This window comes from Neopsephotus bourkii, unplaced genomic scaffold (assembly GCF_033783945.1).
Source record: "Neopsephotus bourkii isolate Nb327-2 ecotype Australia unplaced genomic scaffold, CSIRO-AGI_Nbou_v1 NB_1097, whole genome shotgun sequence".
Lineage (NCBI taxonomy): Eukaryota > Metazoa > Chordata > Aves > Psittaciformes > Psittacidae > Neopsephotus > Neopsephotus bourkii.
This window is the reverse complement of record NW_026901584.1, coordinates 26,914-46,752: the sequence shown is the minus strand read 5'-3', so window position 1 is coordinate 46,752 and position 19,839 is coordinate 26,914. Positions and strand designations below refer to the sequence as shown.

At 57.3% G+C, this 19,839-nt stretch overlaps 1 protein-coding gene across 1 annotated transcript in view; it reads right to left on the bottom strand.

Annotated features, from left to right (window-relative positions):
* Positions 1-1,015: 1,015 nt before the first annotated feature.
* NUP160 (nucleoporin 160) overlaps positions 1,016-19,839 on the bottom strand; it is a 34,988-nt gene continuing 16,164 nt past the window's right edge. Inside the window, exons 17-35 of the mRNA XM_061362238.1 lie at positions 17,743-17,876; positions 17,349-17,419; positions 15,587-15,746; positions 14,912-14,981; positions 11,651-11,749; positions 11,223-11,342; positions 10,495-10,590; positions 10,298-10,392; positions 9,578-9,674; positions 9,015-9,120; positions 8,774-8,934; positions 7,721-7,781; positions 6,894-7,004; positions 5,747-5,870; positions 4,920-5,021; positions 4,400-4,541; positions 1,873-1,998; positions 1,236-1,340; positions 1,016-1,120 (exon numbers count right to left, since the gene is read on the bottom strand). Of these exons, the coding sequence (XP_061218222.1) occupies positions 1,034-1,120; positions 1,236-1,340; positions 1,873-1,998; positions 4,400-4,541; positions 4,920-5,021; positions 5,747-5,870; positions 6,894-7,004; positions 7,721-7,781; positions 8,774-8,934; positions 9,015-9,120; positions 9,578-9,674; positions 10,298-10,392; positions 10,495-10,590; positions 11,223-11,342; positions 11,651-11,749; positions 14,912-14,981; positions 15,587-15,746; positions 17,349-17,419; positions 17,743-17,876 (2,067 nt within the window). The 3' untranslated portion in view covers positions 1,016-1,033. The remainder of the gene's footprint in view (positions 1,121-1,235; positions 1,341-1,872; positions 1,999-4,399; positions 4,542-4,919; positions 5,022-5,746; positions 5,871-6,893; positions 7,005-7,720; positions 7,782-8,773; positions 8,935-9,014; positions 9,121-9,577; positions 9,675-10,297; positions 10,393-10,494; positions 10,591-11,222; positions 11,343-11,650; positions 11,750-14,911; positions 14,982-15,586; positions 15,747-17,348; positions 17,420-17,742; positions 17,877-19,839) is intronic.

The following is a 19,839-nucleotide window of genomic DNA, read 5'->3' as shown; positions in this document are numbered from 1 at the left end:
GCAGCTCTGCTCTGGAGCCAGGCTGGGAGAGCTGGGCTGGGGCAGCCTGGACAAGAGAAGGCTCCTGAAGGGGAGACCTTAGAGCAGCTCCAGTGCCTAAAGGGGCTGCAGGGAACCTGGAGAGGGGCTTGGGACAAGGGCCTGTAGGGACAGGCCAAGGGGAATGGCTTGAACCTGCCTGAGGGGAGACTGAGCTGAGCTCTTAGGCAGAAGCTCTTCCCTGTGAGGGTGCTGAGGCGCTGGCACAGGGTGCCCAGAGAAGCTGTGGCTGCCCCATCCCTGGCAGTGCTCAAGGACACAGGGGCTTGGAGCAAGCTGCTCCAGTGGAAGGGGTTGGGGTTGGAGCTGGAGGAGCTTTAATCTCCCTGCATCCCACCCCATCCCATGTCCCTGTTGTACCCATGGGGGTGCTCACTGTGCCCATGGTGAGGAGCGATCCTGCTGCCATCGCACCCCAACGTCCCCTCTGTGTGTGTCTGTGTCCCCAGTTCCCACTCTCAGCCACGGCCCCCATGGTGTGGCTGCCCTACACCGCCATCGACCAACTGCTGCAGGCGCTGCGGGAGAGCACCACCAGCCAGCACAGCGTGGAGGTAGGACCGACCCCTTCCCTATGGAGCATCCCCATGGTGTCCCCTGCTCCGAGCTGGATGTGGGGCGGGATCAAAGGGGGGGAGCCCTCACCTCCTGCTCTGTGCCCTGGCCCAGCTCTACCAGAAGCTCTCTGAGAAGATAGAGGACTACCAGCAGAAGGTGAGCGTGGCCACCCGGGACCGCCTGTACCGCCGCAGCTAGAGCCAGCCCCACATGTCACCTCATCTGTCCCCACTAACACCCAGTTTGGGAATGGGGAGGGGTCACCTCACTGCTTCCTTATGGGTGACCATGGGGGGGGGAGCACTGGCAGCACCCCCAGGCCCTGCTCATCACCCCATTGAGGAACAGGGTGAGGTGACCCCCTCCCCATTCCCCAAACTGGGTGTTGATGGGGACAGAATGAGTGCGAACAGCACTGGGGGCTGTGGGGCTGGCTCTAGCTGCGGCGGTACAGGCGGTCCCGGGTGGCCACGCTCACCTTCTGCTGGTAGTCCTCTATCTTCTCAGAGAGCTTCTGGTAGAGCTGGGCCAGGGCACAGAGCAGGAGGTGAGGGCTCCCCCCCTTTGATCCCGCCCCACATCCAGCTCGGAGCAGGGGACACCATGGGGATGCTCCATAGGGAAGGGGTCGGTCCTACCTCCACGCTGTGCTGGCTGGTGGTGCTCTCCCGCAGCGCCTGCAGCAGTTGGTCGATGGCGGTGTAGGGCAGCCACACCATGGGGGCCGTGGCTGAGAGTGGGAACTGGGGACACAGACACACACAGAGGGGACGTTGGGGTGCGATGGCAGCAGGATCGCTCCTCACCATGGGCACAGTGAGCACCCCCATGGGTACAACAGGGACATGGGATGGGGTGGGATGCAGGGAGATTAAAGCTCCTCCAGCTCCAACCCCAACCCCTTCCACTGGAGCAGCTTGCTCCAAGCCCCTGTGTCCTTGAGCACTGCCAGGGATGGGGCAGCCACAGCTTCTCTGGGCACCCTGTGCCAGCGCCTCAGCACCCTCACAGGGAAGAGCTTCTGCCTAAGAGCTCAGCTCAGTCTCCCCTCGGGCAGGTTCAAGCCATTCCCCTTGGCCTGGCCCTACAGGCCCTTGTCCCAAGCCCCTCTCCAGGTTTCCTGCAGCCCCTTTAGGCACTGGAGCTGCTCTCAGGTCTCCCCTTCAGGAGCCTTCTCTTGTCCAGTCTGCCCCAGCCCAGCTCCCTCAGCCTGGCTCCATGGCAGAGCTGCTCCATCCAAGCAGGATGTGCCCCAGGGACATCCCAAAGCCTCACCTCGATTCCAAAGTACCGGTGCCCTTTCCCCAGCACAGCATCCACGTACTCCAGCACCAAGTCCACCGCCTCCTCCAGCAGGTCATAGCTGAGATAGAGCCGCAGGAGCTGGGCAGCATCCACCTCCTGTGGGCAAAGGGGGAACCATCAACCAGGAGCCACCACGATGCTGGGGGAACCTGCTCCGAGCCTCAGGAATAGGCACAAAGCTGGGAATGGGAATGGAGCTGGGAATGGGGATGGAGATGGGAATGGGAATGGAGCTGGGAATGGGAATGGATTTGGGAATGGGAATGGAGCTGGGAATGAGAACGGAGCTGGGAATGGGAATGGAGCTGGGAATGGGAATGGAGCTGGGAATGGGAATGGAGCTGGGAATGGGAATGGAGCTGGGAATGGGAATGGAGCTGGGAATGGGAATGGAGCTGGGAATGGCGGGCTGGGAATGGGAATGGAGCTGGGAATGGAGCTGGGAATGGGAATGGAGCTGGGAATGGGAATGGAGTGGGAATGGGAAGGCTGGGAATGGGAAGGTGGGAATGGGAATGGAGCTGGGAATGGGAACGGAGCTGGGAATGGGAATGGAGCTGGGAATGGGAATGGAGCTGGGAATGGGAATGGAGCTGGGAATGGGAATGGAGCTGGGAATGGGAATGGAGCTGGGAATGGAATGGAGCTGGGAATGGAATGGAACTGGGAATGGGAATGGAGCTGGGAATGGGAATGGCGGGAATGGGAATGGAGCTGGGAATGGAAGGAATGGGAATGGGAATGGAGATGGGAATGGGAATGGAGCTGGGAATGGAGCTGGGAATGGGAATGGAGCTGGGAATGGGAATGGAGCTGGGAATGGGAATGGAGCTGGGAATGGGAACGGAGCTGGGAATGAGAATGGAGCTGGGAATGGGAACGGAGCTGGGAATGGGAATGGAGCTGGGAATGGGAACGGAGCTGGGAATGGGAACGGAGCTGGGAATGGGAATGGAGCTGGGAATGGGAATGGAGCTGGGAATGGGAATGGAGCTGGGAATGGCAATGGAGCTGGGAATGGGGAATGGGAACGGGAATGGGAATGGAGCTCGGAATGGGAACTGAGGATGGGAATGGAGCTCAGAATGGGAACGGAAGCTGAATGGGAAGAGAACGGAATGGGAATGGAGCTGGGAATGGGAATGGAGCTGGGAGGAACGGAGCTGGGAATGGGAACGGGAAGGAATGGGAATGGAGCTGGGAATGGGAATGGAGCTGGGAATGGGAATGGAGCTGGGAATGGGAATGGAGCTGGGAATGGGAATGGAGCTGGGAATGGGAATGGAGCTGGGAATGGGAATGGCGGGAATGGGAATGGAGCTGGGAATGGGAATGGAGCTGGGAATGGGAACAGAGCTGGGAATGGGAATGGGGCTCAGAATGGGAACGGGAATGGGAATGGAGCTGGGAATGGGAATGGGAACGGGAATGGGAACAGAGCTGGGAATGGGAATGGAGCTTGGAATGGGAATGGGCAACAGAATGGGAAGGAGCTGGGAATGGAGCTGGGAATGGGGTGGGAATGGGAATGGAGCTGGGAATGGGAATGGGAACTGGGAATGGGAAAGTGATGGGAGAGCTGGGAATGGGAATGGAGCTGGGAATGGGAATGGAGCTGGGAATGGGAATGGGGCTGGGAATGGGAATGGAGCTGGGAATGGGAATGGAGCTGGGAATGGGAATGGAGCTGGGAATGGGAATGGAGCTGGGAATGGGAATGGAGCTGGGAATGGGAATGGAGCTGGGAATGAGAATGGAGCTGGGAATGGGAATGGAGCTGGGAATGAGAATGGAGCTGGGAATGGGAAAGGAGCTGGGAATGGGAATGGAGCTGGGAATGAGAATGGAGCTGGGAATGGGAAAGGAGCTGGGAATGGGAATGGAGCTGGGAATGGGAATGGAGCTGGGAATGGGAATGGAGCTGGGAATGGGAATGGAGCTGGGAATGGGAAAGGAGCTGGGAATGGGAATGGAGCTGGGAATGGGAATGGAGCTGGGAATGGGAATGGAGCTGGGAATGAGAATGGAGCTGGGAATGGGAATGGAGCTGGGAATGGGAATGGAGCTGGGAATGGGAATGGAGCTGGGAATGGAGCTGGGAATGGGAATGGAGCTGGGAATGGGTGTGGGAATGGAGCTGGGAATGGAATGGTGGAATGGAATAGGAATGGAATGGAGCTGGGAATGGGAATGGAGCTGGGAATGGGAATGAGCTGGGAATGGGAATGGAGCTGGGAATGGAATGGAGTGGGAATGGAATGGAGCTGGGAATGGGAATGGAGTGGGAATGGAATGAGCTGGGAATGGAATGGGCTGGGAATGGAATGGTGGGTGGGTGGTGGGTGGAATGGAGCTGGGAATGGAGCTGGGAATGGGAATGGAGCTGGGAATGGAGCTCCAACGAGGAGGAGCCAACAGTTGTGAGGGTGAGGGCAGCTGGGGTGCCCTGGCCAGCACACCGGATGTGCTGAGCAGCGTCCCCCATCCCTGTTATCACCTTGTAGCTGTTGATGAGCCAGTTGGGCAGAGGGATGCCGTGTGCCAGCAGCCTGTTGATGACACAGCGATGGTACAGGCTGTTCTGGGATGGGTAACGCTCCAGATAGGACGAGAGCAGGCGCCAGGCTTCATCTGTGGCACTGCAAGGGCAGGGTTTCCCCTTGGAACCAATGCCAACTGCTCCCAAGGTCCATGAGGGCAGCAGGCTGACAGCACAGGACATGGATCTCCCCATATCCCAGCCCCACAGGACATGGATCTCCCCATATCCCAGCCCCACAGGATATGGATCTCCCCATATCCCAGCCCCACAGGACATGGATCTCCCCATATCCCAGCCCCACAGGACATGGATCTCCCCATATCCCAGCCCCACAGGACATGGATCTCCCCATATCCCAGCCCCACAGGACAGGGATCTCCCCACATCCCAGCCCCACAGCTCTGCTTCATGGGGGTTTATGGCCCTGGGACCCCCTGGGAGCTCTTCTCTGCCCCCCCACCAGACAAGGCCTTACCTGGACTCCTTGGTGGTAACCAGGGCAGAGAGCTGGTTTGCTGCTAACCACTCCCAGGCCTCGGCCTGTGCTGCTTCCCCTCCCAGCTGCAGCTTGATGCACCTGCAGGGAGAGCAATGCAAAGGGGGGTGCTGCCCTCAAAGCCCCCCAACCCCAGCTGCCAGTGGCAGAAGCAGCCCTTGGCAGGGCTATTGCCAAGCAGCAGCCATGAACGAGCTGCCCTGGCACAGGAAAGGGTGGCTGTTAGGAGGGGTTTCCAAGTGCTTGGGAGGAATTCGTGTTAGGAAGCTGTAGGGCTTGGGTAGGAGGGGTCCTCCATGCAGGCAGCAACAGGAGCAGGGCACAGCAGGTTTGGTGCAGGGAGGCAGAGGAGGAATCCTGGGGTTGAGATGGGGCATGAGAGCAAAGGGCCAGCACAGAGACCGGACACAGGAGCTACTGCTCTGCCTTGAGAGCTGCCCAGGAGCTTGGATGCATCTCCTGTGAGCATCAGCAGGAGGTGCCATGAGCCAATGCATCAGGAAGGGCTCCAGATACTGGTTGTAGCTGGGCTGGGATCAGCTCCAGCCCTCACCCCTGAGACCAAGCAGCCATTTCTCCCACCCCAAAGCTCCTTTATCTTCACTTTAGAGGGGTGAAAGAGCAAGTTCCACCCCAAACCCACTACATTGGCTGCTGCCACGTAGCCACCAGCACCCACAGCAAGGAAATGGTGAGGACAGCACCAGCTTTTAATGCATGGGAGCTGCAAACTGCACCCTGTGAGCATCACGGAGCACGTGTGCATCACCTGAGGGGGTGGTGGTGGTGGGGAGAATGCTACCTACTTGAAGGTGAGTCCCTCAAAGATGGGTGTCAAGGGCAGCTTGAAGGTCTGGCACAGGGTGATGGCCGTGTCGAAGAGCCCGGCCCGCACCAGCAGAGCAACCGTTTCCTCAGGTGTGGAATTCCCTGTGGGGAAAGGATGGGGAGCAAGGAGAACACCTCCCAGTCACACCCCAGTGCTTACTGGGGCCCAACCCCATGCGATTCAGCTGCAGTTACAACAGCACCACGGTAATGGGGTAATGGCTCGGTGTGAGCCACCCCATAGGGGTGCTCCTCATTGCATGCCTTGAGGCTTTCTTGGCCTCAGGAGCATCTCGTGAGCCCTGGAGGGACTGCAGTAAGCAGCAGGGAGCCATGGAGCCAGCCCTGCTCCTGGGGGAGGCCATGGGCACCATAGCCTGTGTCCAATGGAGCTCATCAGCTCAGCTCTGCCAGCACAGGCAGGGGGAGATGAAACTCAACTTGTGCCTCCATCACTGGGAAGCCATCTCCTCCTCATACCCTAAGGGGAAAACCACTTGCATGTTGTGGAACTCATACAGAGAGTGGTAGAACACATGCAGAGGGTGAAGGTGGGAGAGCTGCAGCTTTCTGTTCCCCCAAAGAGAACCGTTTTGGCAAGCTACCACCGTTGTGAATTGCCCAGGACAAGGATTTGCCTTGCAGCAAGTGGGGTTTCCAAGGCTTTCCAATCCTGCTCCATCTGGGGGTAATTCCCATCCGGATTTCAAGCCTTTTTGTCCCAGCTCTAAGGAAGTTCTTCACTGTGAGGGTGCTGAGGCACTGGAATGGGTGCCCAGGGAGGTTGTGAATGCTCCATCCCTGGCAGTGTTCAAGGCCAGGTTGGACAGAGCCTTGGGTGCCATGGTTTAGTGTGAGGTGTCCCTGCCCATGGCAGGGGGTTGGAGCTGGATGATCTTGAGGTCCTTTCCAACCCAAACCATTCTGTGGTTCTATGATTCTAAGTCATGAGCCAAAGGATGGGGGAAGAGTTAAAGCTGGTTCTGCTCTGCTGAACCCAGAGGCAAGGTTTCAGAGCAAGGAGGGGATCTGAAGGCTCCCCTGGGTCAGAAGCACACGGAGCTGGGACTGGAAGCACTGGAAGGCCCTGAGGGGAAGCAGAGGTGGCTGCAGGGTCCCTCTTACCTGCCACAGCCGCTGTGGACAGGTCGTGCTGCACCAGCGTGAGCCGGATGCGGGACAGCACACATTCCTTCTCCAGGTCCTCCAGCTCCAGGATCTCGATCTGGCGACTTGCTGCAGGACATGGAAGCTCTCAGCATTGAAAACAGGGCTCTCTGGGCATCCTGCTAAATGCCTGCAGCCTTCTGCCAGCCTTTGAGGAGCCAGAGCAGGGAAAGCACTGAAGGAAGGGTCGGGTTTTGATGCCTGGAAGTGGGGCTGTCTCTGTGGTGTACCTCGTGCTCTGTGCCAGATGTGAGCTGCTGGCTGGGAACAGCCCCTGCTCTGCCTGCCAGGATCTGCTATGAAGCAGCTCAGACAGAAAGAACTGGTTTAAAAATACCTGACCTGAACTCCTCCTGCTCCATCACAAAGCGAAGCTGACACCAGCATCCTGAGCTCGGGCAGACACGGAGCAGAGACCTTACAGCAGGCACTCACTGCAACACCAGGGTTGCCAAGGAACAACCAGAAATTGCCTCTCAAAGGCTTTTCCATTGGGTTTAATTACAAGTTATTACCACTGGAAGCAAAAGGGATGGATGGCAGCACATAAAGCTGCTGGGGAGCGTTCAGCATGAAGAGAAGGCTCCTGAAGGGGAGACCTTAGAGCAGCTCCAGTGCCTAAAGGGGCTCCAGGACACCTGGAGAGCGGTACCTAAGCTACAACCCCCCCATATCATTAAGCTGAGCTGCCCTGAGCCATCTCCCCCCTCAGAGGGGAGCAGCAGAGCTCTGGGGCCAGGGCAGAGGCTGCGGCCACAGAGGAAGCACCAGGACTGGACACTTACTTGGCACAGCCGTGCACTCCCCATCGTGGCTCCTCTTTGGGGATGCTCCAGGGCGCTCGTACTTGCAGGAGAAAGCAGAGAGAGGTTTATGCCAGATGTCAGGAAGCTCTTCCCTGTGAGGGTGCTGAGGCGCTGGCACAGGGTGCCCAGAGAAGCTGTGGCTGCCCCATCCCTGGCAGTGCTCAAGGACACAGGGGCTTGGAGCAAGCTGCTCCAGTGGAAGGGGTTGGGGTTGGAGCTGGAGGAGCTTTCAGTTTGTGGGGTGGGGTGGGTTGTTGGGGGTGGGTGGGTGGGGGTGGGGGGTGGGGGGTGGGTGTGGGGTGGGTGGGGGGTTGGGGTGGGGGGGGGGGTTGTGGGGGTGGTGGTTTGGGAAGCTCTTCCCTGTGAGGGTGCTGAGGCGCTGGCACAGGGTGCCCAGAGAAGCTGTGGCTGCCCCATCCCTGGCAGTGCTCAAGGCCAGGTTGGACACAGGGGCTTGGAGCAAGCTGCTCCAGTGGAAGGGGTTGGGGTTGGAGCTGGATGGGCTTTAAGCTCCCTTCCAACCCAAACCAGGCTGGGATTCCACATGCACACCAGCCCTCTCCCAGAAGTTGTTCTGCTTCCACACAGTGACACAAGGGTGATGCAGGGAACTGGTGTCTACACTGAGCAGCACAAGGCAGCGCTGTACAAGCTGGCCAAGAAGAGGAGAGCAGCAGGTTAAGGTGGTCAGTGCCTTCGCCCACATCCATGCACTGGAATGGGTTGCCCAGGGAGGTTGTGAATGCTCCATCCCTGGCAGTGCTCAAGGCCAAGCTGGATGAGGCCTTGGGTAATATGGTTTAGTGTGAGGTGTCCCTGCCCATGGCAGGGGGTTGGAACTGGATGGTGTTAAGGTCCTTTCCAACCCCAACTATTCTATGATTCTATGGTTTTGGAAGCTCCTTCCCAAACGCACCCCACATTCAACAGCTCAGAGGGTTCATACGCAACCACAGAATGGGTTGGAAGGGACCTAAAGCCCATCCAGGCCCACCCCTGGCCCAGGCCACAGCAAGCTCAGGGGGTTCCTACCACTGCTCCCGGTGCTGGCTGCACGATCCAGGCGTATTCCGGCCGGATCAGCCGCAGGCAGTTGACAGCAGCAAGGAAGCAGTTGCCTTGCTTCTGGAGCCCCCGGAGCGTCCGCACCTCCCTGCCCAGGCGCATCCCGTACTCAAACATCACCGTTCCAGCTGAGGAGGGAAGGGGAAGGGGAAGGGATCAGCCTAGGGCCCAGGGAATGGGGTGCTCCGAGGGCCCAGCCTGAGCTCACCCTTGCGGTAGTTGTGGCGGTAGATGTGGAAAGCATAAAGCAGCTCATAGTAGTTGTGGGTCATCAGGTCGACTGCTCGAGCGTGAGATTCGATGATGCCCACGACCTGCAGCACACGAGAGGCTCAAATGGGGTAAAGAAGAGGCTGCATGGAGACCTCAGAGCAGCTTCCAGTGTCTGAAGGGGGCCTATAGGGATGCTGGGGAGGGACTCTTCATTAGGGACTGTAGTGACAGGACAAGGGGTAATGGGTTAAAACTGAAACAGGGGAAGTTTAGATTGGATATAAGGAGGAAATTCTTTCCTGTGAGGGTGCTGAGGCACTGGAATGGGTTGCCCAGGGAGGTTGTGAATGCTCCATCCCTGGCAGTGTTCAAGGCCAGGTTGGACAGAGCCTTGGGTGCCATGGTTTAGTGTGAGGTGTCCCTGCCCATGGCAGGGGGTTGGAACTGGATGATCTTAAGCTCCTTTCCAACCCTGACTATTCTATGGCTCTATAAATCCCCATCCCTGGAAAAGGATCCGTTCTGTCCCCATCCCTCCCTGCACAGGGCCGGGGTTACCTCGTTGTGCAGGTTCACATAAGGGAATTCCACCAGGTCCTGGAGCTGGGAGCGCTCGCACAGCACCACCACTAGCTGGCGTAGACAGTCCAGCTGCCTGCAGGGGGAAGAGCACAGCACCAATCCCACCTGCAGGCTCGGAGCCATGAACCCGCTGCTTGCTGATAAAGCTCCACAGGGCTCTTGGCTGGCTCAGGACCAATAAATCCCTTCAGACTCCTGCAGGGCTGGATAGAGAGGTCCTGGGTGCTCTGCAAAGGGCTCTCTGGAGGGCAGCCTCATCCCTCAGCTCTGTCTGGGGAAGATCCATTCTCCAGCCTCAACTAAAAAGCCTGTCCCAGCCATTCCCACTCTGCACATCCTCCTGTTGGGGTGAAGCTCCCTCTACCCATTTGACTGCTCAGATGGAACTCGAGCTTTTCCTCATCCACCCGAATGGCCTGCACTCCTGAAGCTTTCCAACGTGCAACCCTCGAGTCATCCTTGGGGCTCTTCCCTCAAGCACCTTCCTTTTCCCTCTGTTTCTTCCTTTGGGATATTGCCCATCCCATATATCCTTAAAAGCCTTCCTAGCAGACCTTCACAGACACTAAACAGAGCCTCTTGACGCAGCGGCCACATCCTGCTCTCAAGTGTCATCTTCCCTTCAGCCTGATGGGGAAAACTGGTACATGGACCTCTGAGACAAGTGGGCACCAAGGTCCTAAAGCTCTCACCTACCTGCCCGGATCTGGGTTTTGCGTTAAGGCTACATATGCTTCGCTGTTGTGGCCCAAATCCAAGTGATGTTTGAAGATGCAGGTCCTCAAAGTAGCCTGAAGACACCAAAAGAACATAAACCAGCACGTTTTGAGGGATCAAACTGCTGAGAATCCCTTTGGGAAGAGACACATCGATGCCAAAGCAGTGCCCTGTACCTGGCTCCTCCAGTCATCCGCTGATTCCATGATGGCCAGGGTGGCCAGCTGGATGACCAGCTCTGGCAACCCCACCATGTCCAGCAAGCACAGCACCTGCAGGAGACAACAGCCCTCTGGGTTAGGTTGGTTTCTTTGGGCTGTTACAAGAGCTGCTCCTGTCCCTGCTAACCATGAGAGCAAGCATTTGGCACTGTTCAGACTGGAATAGGGATGGGTTTGGTTCCAGGGACACCTGACACCCTCCCTGGATGTGAAAGGCAGGGAATCCCTCACAAGGAGCCAGGTCCAAGCTTGCAGCCTGTTTGCTCCATGGCATTAGCCACAGAGATCTTATCCTAACTCACAGACATTCATTTGCACTTGCCACAAAGCTTCATAACCTTCCCCTTAAGCAGCATCTCCCATCGAGCCTGGACATGCCTGGCTTCTGCCTCCAGCACCTGGATCTCACCCTGCCTTTTCCTGCTGGGTAACAAAAGCCCTCTGCTATTAGGAAGGTAATAGGTGGAAAGTACCTGGCTTTCACTGCAGTCACCTCCTCACTCTCCCCCAGAGCAAGCAGGGGTTTCACCAAGCAACCCAAGAGGGGTTTTGAGGCTGAAGTCACCTCCTTGAAAGCCAGGGGCTGAGCAGGGATCCCCTCTCCAAGCAGTGTGTGTGTGTGGAAGGCCCTGGTGCCAGCTGACTTGGTCAGGATCATGCACATGGAGCTGGCTCGGCCCTACCTTGTTGTAGTACTGCAGGCGTGGGGTGGAGACCATCTCCCCCTCCTCAGGCTGGACCAGCCTGTCCAAGAACTCTTCTCTCCCCACCTCCGATGCAGCCTGGCAGAAGCAATCCAAAGCCTGCAAGCAGACCAGAGAGCAGCTTGTGTGTGTGTCCCTTGGGGCTGACCCAGCCTCTGGTACCACCAAGAGGATGCTGCCTGCTCCACCTCCACTGCATGAGACCTGCTGGCCCCATGCTAGCAAGAGCATCCCCAAGAGCAGGTCCCACCACCCCCTCCAATCCCATCCTTTGCCTGAAGGCAGCAGAGCTGGGGATGCTGGCTCCTGACTTGCACAGCAGAAACAAGGCTGCTCCTACCTGTGCACCAGCTGCCTCCCAAGGGGAACGATCCCAGAGCCCAGAGGGAAGGAGGGGAGATCCTTACCTTGTGGCCCTCACCCATGACCAGGTAGCACCTGCCCATCATGAAGCAGCAGGAGCCCATGTTCACGTGGCACCACGGCTGCAGCAGGCGAATGTATTCCTATGGGAGAGGAGGAATGGGAGACAGGTTGGACACAGGGGCTTGGAGCAAGCTGCTCCAGTGGAAGGGGTCCCTGCCCGTGGCAGGGGTTGGAGCTGGGTGAGCTTTAAGGTCCCTCCCAACCCAAGCCATTCTATGGTTCTATAATTCAGGTAAGCCCTCACTTGTGACCTGCAGGTAGGCAGGACCAGAGGAAGGGTTAGCTCTGTAGTGCTATTTTGGTGGCTCCTTTAGCTGCTGTGCTCACAGAATTCCCACTCTTCCAGCTCGAGGGCTGGTCTTCCCAGCCCCAACGTCCCTTGGGTGCATGGAGACACCCCCCCCATGCTCTGAAGAGCTCCAGCAGCCCTAAGGGGGAGCCTCCGAAACAGCCCCCTAAAGCCACACATGATGCTCTGCAGCCACTGCAAACCTGCTGCAGGGAAACAGAGCATGAACCAGGGTGCATAGAATCATAGAATAGTCTGGGTTGGAAAAGAGCTTAAGATCATCCAGTTCCATCCCCCTGCCATGGGCAGGGACACCTCACACTAAACCATGGCACCCAAGGCCTCATCCAACCTGGCCTTGAACACTGCCAGGGATGGAGCATTCACAACCTCCCTGGGCACCCATTCCAGTGCCTCAGCACCCTCACAGGAAAGAATTTCCTCCTTAGATCCAATCTAAACTTCCCCTGTTTCAGTTTGAACCCATTACCCCTTGTCCTGTCACTACAGTCCCTAATGAAGAGTCCCTCCCCAGCATCCCTATAGGCCCCCTTCAGACACTGGAAGCTGCTCTGAGGTCTCCACGCAGCTTCTCTTCTCCAGGCTGAACAGCCCCAACTTTCTCAGCCTATCTCCATACAGGAGCTGCTCCAGCCCCTGAGCATCCTCGTGGCCTCCTCTGGACTTGTTCCAACAGTTCCATGTCCTTTTTATGCTGAGGACACCAGAACTGCACACAGTGCTCCAGGGGAGGCCTCACAAGAGCAGAGCAGAGGGGCAGGATCAGCTCCTTGGACCTGCTGGTCCCACGTGTGTGAAGGCAGCAGAACAACAGGCAAAGAAGGTGCTAAGAGGGGCAGAATCTGCAGCAGGGCCGGAGAAGAGCACGGATCACAGCAGCACAGACAGGGCTGAGGTGGAGCATTGATGGCACCACAAATGAAACCACAACCCAGGCACTGGCCAGGCTGAGCTGGCACAAGCTGCCCCAGTGCCTGCCCTGCCAGGATAACCTAAGGGCTGCACAGTGTCAGCACCTACCATAGGCAGGGAGAGGCACGGTGACAGCTCCAAAGCCAGCATCACTGGGAGAGCAGTGGATGCTCTTTGCATGTGAAGCAGCAGCCATGTCCCTCTAGCAGGGGCTTAGAGGAAAGGAGAGGCCAGAACCCAGCAGCAAAGCAAGGTCTCACAGGCTCCTGTGCATGTGCAATCAGCCCCAGCACGTAGCCCACAGGCCCACCACAAGCCACATGGCAATGCAGCCCCTCCAAGCCTGCATTGAGCCCCCAGATGAGCCAGCTCCAGCACATAAATCCCACCCTGAGCATCCTCAACAGCTTGGCCCACAGAACCAGCCCCAAGGAGAGGCCTGGCCCCAAAGCAGGGCACTGCTTTGGTTACTGGCCCTTCCCTGGGCACGGTGCTTCCTGCATGGCCACCTCTATGTGGGTCACGGTGCTCGTGCTCCGTGCAAAGCCGGTGTTAGCTCCCTGAGGTCAAAGCACTTAATCCACGTCGTTGGGACCGAGTGGGATCAGCGAGGGTAACAGAAGGCAGTGGGGAGGAGGGAGAGCTCGCTCCTGCAGAGATAAAAGCCTCTTGTACCTCCTCAGGGCAGGGCACAAGTGAGGCGAAAGCAATGCAAGGCAATTCAAAGCAGGGAGAAGGAAGCTGCCCCAAAACCAGGCTGCCATTCCCTGCCTCCAAAGCCCATTTGCCATTCTTCTTGGTGGCAATAGGAGCACAAAAGAAAGTCATCGAGCCCCCAGGTGGGAAAGGGGCTGGCAGAAGAAAAGGGTCTGTAAAGCAGGGGAGAAAGCATCCCATTAAGAGCAGGCTGCACAGCCTCAAGGGCTGGCCTCAGCACCGTGTCACATGGAGCTGCAGCCATGGGATCGTGAGCTTCCCAACTGGAGCACGAGGACCCAGCCCCTGGGGACCACACAGGAGATGATGGAGGGACAGTGGCCTCAAATACAGCAGCCTACAGAGGCACCTGAGGCAAAGCAGTTCACTGCTGCTCCCGAGAGGGCTGGAAAGATGATGGATGCTCCTTAAGCTGGGTTTTTACTACTAAGGACATTTAAGGCATAGCTGAGTCCAACCTGGGTTGAAGCAGAGCCTTGGGAACCCCCAGCCCTGGGGGCAACCCATCTGCAAGGGCAGCACAGGAAAGGATGGGGGCACATCAGGAGCCAGGGAGCTGCTGTACTAAGGGCTCACTGTGACAGTCAACCAGGATGCTCCTTGCACCCAGGGAAGAGAAGCCCTGGGAGGCTGAACTGCTCCATGGGAAGGGTACAGTGATCCTGAGCACTTCTGCCTGGGCTTGTCTTCAAAACATGGCAAGGGAAAGCATCAGAGAAGCACCTAAAGCCATTCCCCAGCAAACTCCCTGTGGCCTTGTCTAGATTTGAGATACTGAGCAGAAAGCCTTCTGTGAGCAGGGGTGGGCACTGCAGGGAGCAACAGAGGCATGAGGGAGATGGAGATTGGCTCACTGCACTAACGCTGTGATAGCTGTAACAGAGACACTGCCCCATCCCTGGCAGTGCTCAAGGCCAGGTTGGATGGGGCTTGGAGCAAGCTGCTCCAGTGGAAGGGGTTGGGGTTGGAGCTGGAGGAGCTTTAAGCTCCCTTCCAACCCAAACCATTCTCCACTCTCCACAAGCATCCTTCCTTGCAGCCTGTTTCAGCTGCAGGACAAGCTCCCAGCCCATCCTCTCCATAAGGGAGATGTGGGAGAGGAGTGCTTGGGAAGATCAGCTCACATCTGACCTCAACGAGCAGCACCAAGGGGAGCACAGAACAAACTCCAGTGCTTGGGAAGAGGCTGGTTTGGGTGGCTTCTCCCAAGGAGAGGTAAGAGGCTGTGCAGAGCTCGCTGGGGTGATGCAGAGGGGTAGCACAGGGCATAGAGCTGCTGCTGGACATCCATGAGGGCACTCACCTGGAGCTGGGTGTACTGACAGTTCCCCATCAGGCACTCTGGGAACAGGAAGCTGGGATTGCTGGGCCATCTGAGCAGAGGTTAAGGAAGAGAGGACAAGGCAGGGTGGAGAGCTTGGGGAACAGGCCTGAAAGCTTCACTCTCCTGCTCCCTTTGTGGAGGGGAAGGAGAGAAGATTAAACCTCTCTTTATACAAGTCACTATTCTGTAATGAGGTTTATCCATATGAAACAAACCCATTAACACATCTAATCCCCAAGTGCCCAGCTCTTGTCCCACTTCCAAGTCTCCCAGCATCTCCCCTGGCCAAGGCAAGTTCCTAGAGCTCAGGGGCTTAAAGTCAAAGCTCCAATCCTTTATTGTGCACCCGAATGGGGTGAAATCTTCAAATACCCACCAATCCCATTAACACCAACAACAGCCACTTGTTAGGAGGCTTCTCTTGGAAACCTGGATGTGGAAAACATGGATTTTGGAGCTGCAGAGGGCAGAAGTGGCCAATTTAGCCCCTGAGAGCTCTGCAGCCCAGCACCATAACCCCTCTGTTAGCCCCAACCCTCCTTCCACAGACCCACCACTGCTCCCAGCCTCAGTACAGAGCCTCCACACCAGGGCTCAAGGCTCCCATGCCTTATGGCTCCTCCTCCTGGTTACAGTGGGCACAGGCAAGGATACAGCAGCGGCAGGAAGTCAGCCACTATGGCAGTGATGAGATGGGGCCAGTTCAAGCTCGTTTCAGCCAAGGGGGTGTTTGGTTGCAAGAAGAGGCGAGAGATGATGTGCTTCCTGGCCACCTCCTGGAAGAACAGCTCCACGATTGTCTGAGGGCTGGATACTGGAAGAGACAGGGGAAAGGAACGCTGAGCAGAGGGCCTGCAGCACACAGGGAGCCATGGGATCAACCACGTTGGAAAAGAGCTTTCAGAGAGCGAGCAGGTCCCCCCTGAGCCTTCTCTTCTCCACACTGAACCCCCTCAGCCCTTCCCCATCACACTGAGGCTCCAGTGCCCATCCCTGGCCCTAAGATGGGTTGGGTTGGGATGGCTCTGGCTGAAGCCAGGGGGAGCAGCAGGAGATCAAAGAGCCCTGCTTGTTAAGCACAGCTCCATCATGAGATGAAAACAAAGGGCTCTGCTCTCCCCACAGGGCAGCTGCAGCTCTCCCTGCTGCCTGTTGCAGGGCAGGGTGGAGGCAGTGCTGATTTGGCTATCTGGGATGCCTCTCTCCTCATTCCAGCCCTCCCAGCTCCCATTAGCAACCGTTCCCAACGCCTCCCTGCAGGCTGCCACCTCCTCCCTGCCTTCCCTACCTCCCCCCAGCAGCCAAACAGGACTTTCCTCATGAGCAGGCCAAGAGCGAGCCCACGAGCCTGGCACACACAAAGGATGTTTTCAATCTTCCTCGCACTCCCTGGCATTTACACGGAGGCACAAAGCGCCTCCTGGCCCGAGATGCTCATGCGTTTGCACTCCAGAGGTCACAGTCTGCTGGCAAAGATGCCCCAAAGGGCTCTCAGGGAGTGGAAGGGATCCATCCCCAGCTCCCAGCCCCACACATGGTGCTGCCTTTCTCTGCTCCCTCTGAAGCATCTCAGGCTCCAAGTGCAGAGCACTCACTGGGGCCTCTTCTCTGCTGCCCTGCTCACCACCTCCCTCTGTAACCCCTTCAAGGCACACATCACCCTCAGCCTCAGGAGTTTGCTTCATATTCTCCCCCATTAGGATTTCACCCCCAAAGCAGTAACCTGAAGTGTTATGTGTTTGCAGTGAGACTTCCAGAAGTGCTTATGACCAGGTTGGAGCAAGCTGCTCCAGTGGAAGGGGTTCCTGCCCATGGCAGGGGTTGGAGCTGGAGGAGCTTTAAGGTCCCTTCCATCCCAAACCAGGCTGGGATTCTGGGATTCTATGGAAACATGAATTATTCATCAGCTGCGATTTCCCCCCTCGAGGTACCAGCTGTGAGCATCACTCAGGACTGAACTGCACCCAGCTGGAAGCACCAATGTGTTTTGGGGAAGTATTTCCACATCCTCGTGCTTCCCTGGTTGCTGTGGGAGAAATCATGGAACCACTGAATCAACCAGGTTGGAAAAGAGCTTTAAGCTCATCAGGTCCAACCATTCCCAGCACTGCCAAGGCCACCCCTAACCCATGGCACTGAGGCCTCATCTATAGGGTTTGTGAGCACTTGCAGGGCCGGCCGGTTCCCTGGGCAGCCTGTTCCAATGCCTGAGCACCCTCTGGGGGAGGAATTGTTCCTCAGCTCCATCTAACCCTGCCCTGGTGCAGCTTGAGGCCGGTTCCTCTTGTCCCATCCCTTGTTCCTTGGGAGCAGAGCCCAGCCCCTCCTGGCTCCATCCTCCTGTCAGGCAGGAAGCATTTCAGAGTGCCAGAGGTATAAATAGCAGAGGCCTGGAGCTGCTGAGGCCTTGTCTTACCCAGTCTATGGGCTGTCAGAGCAGTGGTGTCTGCTAACTCCAACACAGAGAGATGCTGCAGATTAGACTCCCTAGAGAAGAAGAAAAGCCATCAGTGAAGAGACAACAACACGCCTCCTGCTTTCATTGTGCTCATTGTTCAGCTCCAATGACTCCCACTGCTTCAGAAGGCAACAGCCCCACAACAGGGAGACCTCACACGAGGAGCACAAGGCAAAGAGTCAGCTCAAAACACAGCAGGAGCAAACCCACCCTCCCCAGCACAACCTGACCCCCCCCACCCCGAGCCATACTCCCACAGCAACCACCAGCTTTTCATAGCAGGAAGGGCATTTCAGGTGCCTCTAGCAGGAGGCTACGACCCAAAGGCACAATGGGCATGGTAGGGACTTACAGGGTGTCCACAGGCACGTCGGAGGCCAGGCACTGGCTCGCCCACCGGATCAGGTAATAGGAGAGCAGCAGGGGAGAGGTGCGGTGCAGCAGGTCCTGCTGGGACTGGAACAGTTGGCCCCCTCCCAAAACCGTCTGCAAGCAAAGCACAGGGCTTGGAACACCAAAAGCAATGGAAGGATCAAGGGGGTTTGGGGCAGGCCCTGCTTGTCCCCCATGCAAGCACCACAGAGGTCACCAGCTCAGCAAGGAACTCAACCACCAAGTGACCAGCAGGAGCCTTGCATGAGCCAGAAGAACCCAGTCAGATTCCAGTGAGAAATCAAAGGATCAGAGACTGGTTTGGGTAGAAGGGAGCTTAAAGCTCACTCAGCTCCAACCCCAACCCCTTCCACTGGAGCAGCTTGCTCCAAGCCCCTGTGTCCTTGAGCACTGCCAGGGATGGGGCAGCCACAGCTTCTCTGGGCACCCTGTGCCAGCGCCTCAGCACCCTCACAGGGAAGAGCTTCTGCCTAAGAGCTCAGCTCAGTCTCCCCTCGGGCAGGTTCAAGCCATTCCCCTTGGCCTGTCCCTACAGGCCCTTGTCCCAAGCCCCTCTCCAGGTTCCCTGCAGCCCCTTTAGGCAGTGGAAGACTGTTGCAAGGTCTCTATAATCATAGAATGGAATCACAGTACAGTTTGAACATAGAGTGCTTTGGGATAAGGTTGCCCTGGTAGCATTTAAAGCACATTGCAAGGTGCCCTTCTGGAGCCAGGCTCTCACAGAGCACGTGTGCCCTGCTGCTTGCTCACTTGGGAGCTGTTGCTTTGCCACTTGGACATGCTCGTGTCCTTCACAAGCCTGGATTGTTCCTCTTTGGTGTCACAGAATCATAGAATAGTCAGGGTTGGAAAGGACCTTAAAATCATCCAGTTCCAACCCCCTGCCATGGGCAGGGACACCTCACACTAAACCATGGCACCCAAGGCTCTGTCCAACCTGGCCTTGAACACTGCCAGGGATGGAGCATTCACAACCTCCCTGGGCACCCATTCCAGTGCCTCACCACCCTCACAGTAAAGAACTTCTTCCTTAGATCCAGTCTAAACTTCCCCTGTTTCAATTTTAACCCATTACCCCTTGTCCTGTCACTGCAGTCCCTAATGAAGAGTCCCTCCCCAGCATCCCTATAGGCCCCCTTCAGACACTGGAAGCTGCTCTGAGGTCTTGGTGTCACCAAGCTCTTTGTTGGAGCATGCAGGGGCATGACACTGGGGCAGCAGGATGGGGCCCTTTGTGGTCTCTGCAGCAAAGTGGTTTTGCTCTTGGTGATGGGATCGCACCTTCAGTGTCTGCAGGCTGGAGAAGGGCTCGGTGCACACACAGCTTTTTGCTTGTTCACCTTTCCCCATGGGGTTTGGGCTACCAGAGGGGTTAACTCACGCCTTTGTCTGAAGTGATACAGCACATCAGGGTGCTGGAGAGGGACTCTTCATCAGAGCCTGTAGGGCCAGGCCAAGGGGAATGGCTTGAACCTGCCCGAGGGGAGACTGAGCTGAGCTCTTAGGCAGAAGCTCTTCCCTGTGAGGGTGCTGAGGCGCTGGCACAGGGTGCCCAGAGAAGCTGTGGCTGCCCCATCCCTGGCAGTGCTCAAGGACACAGGGGCTTGGAGCAAGCTGCTCCAGTGGCAGGGGTTGGGGTTGGAGCTGGGTGAGCTCTAAGGTCCCTTCATCCCAAAGCAGGCTGTGACTCTGATTATCCAGGAAGGGTTTTCAACCAAGCAGCTCCTGCAGCCGTGTTTCCAAGGTAAACAGGGTTAGTTCAAACAACGCTCCCTTTTGTCTGGCCACTCGTTCTGCATCCCTGCGTCCAGCCAAACCCTCAGCACCTTCCCCCACGTGGCCACGTGCCCAACAGGATGGACCCAGCCCAGCCCATGGCCACAGCCTCAGCTGGCATCACAGGGGCTGTTTGCATTGACTGGGGCAGCCTTGGAGAGGCCAAAGCCATGGCCTGTGGGTAAACACGGATGCCGTGACGCTGCCATCGCGTGTGCTGGCATGGGGATGGGGAAGAGATGGAGAACTGTGTGTGCTCAGGCAATGCTGCTTCAGATGG